General features: G+C 44.4%; 1 protein-coding gene across 1 annotated transcript in view; it reads left to right on the forward strand.

The window, feature by feature from the left end:
* The window catches only part of ALOX5 (arachidonate 5-lipoxygenase), a 28,525-nt gene extending 22,525 nt beyond the window's left edge, over window positions 1-6,000 (forward strand). Inside the window, exons 12-14 of the mRNA XM_071748820.1 lie at window positions 2,771-2,871; window positions 4,275-4,445; window positions 4,838-6,000. Of these exons, the coding sequence (XP_071604921.1) occupies window positions 2,771-2,871; window positions 4,275-4,445; window positions 4,838-5,017 (452 nt within the window). The 3' untranslated portion in view covers window positions 5,018-6,000. The remainder of the gene's footprint in view (window positions 1-2,770; window positions 2,872-4,274; window positions 4,446-4,837) is intronic.

Raw genomic sequence — 6,000 nt, forward strand, 5'->3', positions numbered from 1 at the left:
CAGAATCTCAGCCTGAGCTTTGGCAGCTCCTGTAATCCCTCTGTAAACTGGGGATATTGTCTGCTCATGCTTTGAGCATTACAGGAGGGGCTGTGTGTATGTGCTGCTGGAACCCCCATGCAGACTGATAGAAATCCCAAGGAGCAGTGAGACCCCCTTGAATCCTCTCCTGCAAATCTAGCACCAAAGAAGAAAACGTAAGAACCTCCCCACGAGCATCCTGCTGCACTTCACATTTGTTTAGTATCTATGTCTGTGTTAGGTGTTCTGCTGTCTTAAGAGAAGATTCTAATAATTCTTTCCAAGAAATATTTTCCTTTGCTGTGTCTCCTCTCACTGACTCTCCTTTCTTGCAAACCATTGCTTGGCTTTGGGACCTCTCACCCATAATACATCTCTGTTCTCCCTCCTGAGTTAACACTCTCCTTCCTTTCCCTAAGCATGTTTTTTTTTCTACTCACGTTTTGTCCAAGCAGGTTTTCAGGAATTTATACAGGTGGGTGAGAATTCTTAATACTGTCCTGACTGATTTACATCTGGAAACACCCCTGGGCCAGTGATCTGGAGCAGATGGCTTTGGCATTGCAACCACACGTGTTTATATGTGAGATCTCCAGGCAAACCTGTGATGTTTCCACTCATCACAAGTATGCACTAGTGTATGGTAGCCTTCTGAGCACTATCTGCCTGGACAAGCAAAGGATTAGGGGACACATGATTCCTATAGTTTTGCTTGTGTGGTTGTCTCTTAAGAAAAGCTTAGTAGTGGCCTGATAGCAGGAACTTCATTCATGACCTGAGCAAAGCACTGAACCTTTCCAGGGTGACAGCTTGGGTGGGATGCTGCAAGCAGCACTGGTGGCAGGGCTACCACTACAGATGGGAAACCTGCCAGGCCTGCAGCATCCTTGTCTGCACTGCTGCCACTGTGTCTGTAAAGAAAAGAAGGATGATAAGTGGGGGAGGCTGTTGCAAAGGCCTCCCCTCCATCTCTATTCCTGCCCTGGGAAGGGATGTCAGTCTGGGAGCATGCAAAGCCCCTTTAAAGGCAAGCACAGGACTAAGGAAGGGATGGTGCATGCTCTCTTCTTTGGGCTTGGTGGCTGGCCAGAGCTAACACGTGCCTCTCCCTCATCTCAGGCTGAGTTCACACCTGCATCAGACTGGTGGTGGAGATGTGGAAGCAGCTGGCAGAGGCAGCCTGAGCAGCAGGAGCTTGCCCCAGGGTGCTGAGAGATCTCTATGTATCCTGGGAATTATGGTCACGTTAGACTGGGACAGGGAGGACAGCACAGGACTGCAATGGATAGGGACAATAGAGGATATAGGAGAGATACAAATTTGGGGGTGCTTTGACAGCAAAATATTTCCCTAGTTCCTGATTATTCCTTTCTTTCTTTAAGTAGTTCCATTTGATTATTCCCTTTTGTTGTGGTTTAACCCCAACAAACCCCAACTAAGCACCATACAGCCACTCACTCACTCTCTCCCAGTGGGATGGGTGAAGAAAATTGGAAACGTAGAAGTAAGAAAGCACATCTATTGAAATAAAGACAGTGTAATAAGGAAAAGGAAAAGCTCTGTGTGCAAGGAAAGCAAAACAAAGATTCTACAGAATTGTCACAGTTGGAAAAGACCTCTGAGATCACAAAGTCCAATTATCAACATCTCCCCTCTCCCCCCCAAATAAAACATATATTTTTCAATATCTGTATCACCTACTAGATCATGTCCATGATATCATCTACATGGTTTTTAAATATTTCCGTGGATGGTGACTCTACCACTTCTCTGGCCAGCCCATTCCAGTGCCTGACTACTCCTTTGGTAAATAAATTCTTCCTCATCTCTAGTCTAAATCTCCTCTGGTGCAACTTCAGGCCATTTCTTCAAATCCTGTAATTGCTCACTTGAGAGAAGAGGCCAGCACCCACCCCCCTACAGCCTCCTTTCAGGTAGCTGTAGAGAGCTATAAGGTCTCCTCTCAGCCTCTTCTTTTCCAAACTGAATGTTCCGAAGTCCCTCAGCCTCTCCTCTAAGGGCTTTTTCTCCAGACCCTTCACCAGCCTGGCTCCCCTTCTCTGAACTCCCTCCAGCAGCTCAGCCCCTGTGTTCAGGGGCCCAGAACTGAACAGAGTTCTTGAGCTGCAGCCTCACCAATGCTGAGTACAGGGATTCATGCATTCTGCTTCCCAAAGACAGCTTGATGCAACTATTTCTGTTCCTCATTCTGCTTTCTCTTTCAGAAGTTCTAGTTTCCTCCCTTCCTCTTTCAGCAAATAAGCTGTCCCTGCACTTTAATTTGCAGTGCAGTTGATTGCTCAGCCTCAGACTTTATGAATGCAAGTACGTGGACATTGGCTCCTTCCCTGCTTGCACTGTAGATTGAAGAAGAAGACAACATCTGAGGCCTCTGGACTCTGGGTTTCTTGCTGCAGGGTGGATAGGGTGAGAGGACAGGGATATATTATTGTAAAAGGTGTAATTATACTTTGCCATTCCCTGAAGGAACACCACATTCTTTGCAAGCAGTGGTAATGTCTCACAAACCTGTATGAGGAAAGGCAAGATTATTTTGTTTATGGCTGGATAGCCAAGACACAGAGAGGCTGGGTAGCTCCTGTTAGACCACAGAGCAGCATTCAGAAAGGGAATGCTTTTGAGTGACTGCTGCATAAACTCACTCGTGCCTGTTGAGTAGCTGATCACTGCCTGGTAACTGTGTTTTTTCACGGCTGGGTTATTTAAGCTTTTCTTTTCCCTCTTCTAGGGTTTCCAAAGCTGATCAGAACACGAGAGAAGCTGGCAGAATACCTCACAGTGATAATATTCACCACATCAGCCCAGCATGCAGCTGTGAATTTTGGTCAGGTATGAGGTTCTGGGAAGACTGTTCTTCCTTCTGGTCTGGGAGGTGCATCTATTTGAGAAGTTATTTTTAGTAGATACACACGTGCCTACGTTACAATAGATTACTCCTTCTGATAAAAATTACTGCAGAGCCATCTGCAAATCCCCATGAAGCCTGTAGAAGCTTTTTTGAAAGCCGAGAAAGGCATTTTGAGTGCTAAATGTGTACCACCAAAGCTGAAGTTTAGTCTCTAACTTGTATATTGCAGTTGTAATGATTTTATTATGGGGAACAATTTTTTAAAACACTTTGAGAAATGCTGAAGGGTTCAGGTGCACAGCCTAGCTACCATGCTTTCCAGGCATCACCTGAACTATCTGGATATGATATCTGCTAGTAGTCTGGGGCACATTCTGCAGTGAAATGCAATGAGCTGTGTTTAGTGGCTTTATTTTGCCATTGCTGTGAGTGCATACAGTGGTGACTGCCATGGGCTGCTGTTGTAAGCTGTGCTCATTTGGCAGTCTGCCTGTGCCAGAGCAGCATACACCCCATTTTCAGATGTGGCGTAGGGAACATATGCAGCTTGGCTCAGAGCTGTGATTGCAGTTCATGTAGCATCACACAGCATCTGCCTTTGAGTTGGTGCAGTTGGTATTTCCAACAGCTCAGTCCCAGCCTACAGCAGTCTAGCTGGCCTAATGGAGCATTTACTAAGGATCTTGATTTATCTAGTTGAAAGCTGCCTTGCACATATGCAGGACCTCCACTTCTACTTTTTGCAGCAGCACAGACAAACCTCTACAAGGTAAAGTCTCATTGGAGTCAATGAAGCAGGAGTCCAGATCTTTAATGGTGTCTAGGTACTTAACTCCCAGTGACATTCACAGAAATTTGAAGCAGAACATCTGTGAAGATCTAGGCTTTTGTCATGTATGGTCACGCTTTCAAAATCACCAATGTGCCTACTGAAGCAGGCCAGAAATGATTCTGAGTTCCCAGTCTGGCACTCACCATGGCCACATCCACGTGCCATATTCCATGATGCACCAGCATCCTTTGCCTCTCCTACTGCCTGGCCACACTACTGTAAGCATGTTCTTAGAGCAAATTTTGCAGGAAATAGCAACTGGAGAAAAGTAGATTTTATCAGTTACAGGGTTTTTTTGTCAGACCTCACCTCCAATTATCAGAAGAGATCCTTAGCCTGGCTGGTGAATTTGGGAAGTGTGGCACGTGCCAGCAGAGTAACTTCTCCCCTTCAAAGAACTGAACTCTCTCCTTTATAAGCTCTTGAGCGAGACAGTAGGGACTTGCTCATGTCCTTCTCTAGAGCATCTCCCTGGTGTCAAGGGTCCTGATTTTCTTTGCAGTATTCCTAAATAGCAGCCACTGCAGCTGTTCCTTGTGCTTTGTTGTGCAGTACGATTGGTGTTCCTGGATTCCCAATGCCCCACCAACAATGCGCTGCCCTCCTCCAGCAGAAAAGGGGACAGTGACCATAGAGCAAATTGTGGAGAGTCTGCCAGACAGGGGACGTTCTTGCTGGCATCTTGGAGCTGTCTGGGCCTTGAGTCAGTTCCAGGACAATGAAGTAAGTAGAACTTCCAACTCTAGGTGGTGAAGATGTAGGTGACACAACAAGGGCCATGGCAAGACCACATGGACTCATGAAACCATGGTGCTACTCCATGCTAGACTTGACCATGTCTGCCTTTCTGTATCAGTGGTGTGGTTTTGCCCTGGTTCTGTCAGATGCAAACAAGCTACAGAAAGAATCAGGGATGGAAAGAAACAGTCAGTGGTGGAGGTAGAATGGGACAGCATCATTCCTTGTCAGTAGCAGCATAGGCTAGCTTAAATATTAATTACACTGTCTTAAAAGTAGCATTTGTGAAGCTCTGGATGTTTTTCTGCTGGATGACATAAGGTTGAGGCAGAAGACCCTTTGCTTCAAAGTATGTTTTCTTGCTGTTTTTCATGTAGCTGTTTCTGGGCATGTACCCAGATGAACACTTTGTGGAGAAGCCAGTGAAGGAGGCCATGGCACGATTCCGCAAGAACCTGGATGAGATCGTCAACGCCATCACCGAACGCAACAAGAACAAAAAACTTCCTTACTACTACCTTTCCCCAGATCGTATTCCCAACAGTGTTGCTGTTTGAGCAGATGATACCCAGGAAGTGTGTGATGCCTTTCCTGTAATATCCTTCTTTCCACTGAACTTTCAGAAATGGATAAAATAAGTAACCCACTCTCTCCATCAGAGCTGACCTGTAGTTGGTTGGTTTGGACTGTCAAAACAAATTTGATTATGACTGATAATGCAGACAAAGTCTAGTTGGAAGCCTCTAGGTCAAATTTGTTATGAGCTTATTTTTCTGAGATCATTTAATGAATCTTAGAATCAGTAGCCATGTTTCTGTTAGTTTTTCCCTCTCCTGGTCAAAACAGTATAACCACAGACTCACTAATCTTATTCAGTGAAAAATAGTATCAGAAGCCATAAGCAAGTCACATTGTAAAAATCCCTCCTATTTTTATTGGGTGATGCTGTTGTCATATAAAAATATAGTCTTTAAAGCTTATGCCCTGGATGTTTGCTACATCAACTAGCAAGGTTTGGTTTAGCCTCTGCCACCAGAGTTTGATGTACTTCATACACATGGACAAATGTTTTGCTTAGCACAGTGGCACCAAGCCCAGTTTATGTTCTGCTTCTGTTTCATCACTGGTTTTTGTGGATAGTTTCTTCTGTTTTATGAGGAATGGGGAGGCTACTTATAAAAAGTAGATAAATGATAAAATGATAAAAATTGTGGAGAAAAATTAATTGACCACTCCTAAGGGCTCCTAAGTTTTGGCCAATTAAGCATAATTGGCATATTTCACCTTAGAAATAACTGAGTTTTGTCTGTTAAAAGTGGTTATGCTCAAGTTCTTCGGCTTTGGTTAAGGCTGAGAAAGTTACCAAGATGATGAAAGTAAAAATGAGGTCTGGGAAATTTAAGAGTCATGGGTTTTTTAATAAGTATTTTGGGGGGTTTTTCCCCATAATTTTTTTCTTTTATAGCTTCATCACCCTGCAGTGTGTTTTCTTAATAAATAAGAAAGCTTTTTGTGCTAATAAAGGAAAGCTGAACTAGTA

Source organism: Heliangelus exortis, chromosome 7 (genome assembly GCF_036169615.1).
Source record: "Heliangelus exortis chromosome 7, bHelExo1.hap1, whole genome shotgun sequence".
Taxonomy (NCBI): domain Eukaryota; kingdom Metazoa; phylum Chordata; class Aves; order Apodiformes; family Trochilidae; genus Heliangelus; species Heliangelus exortis.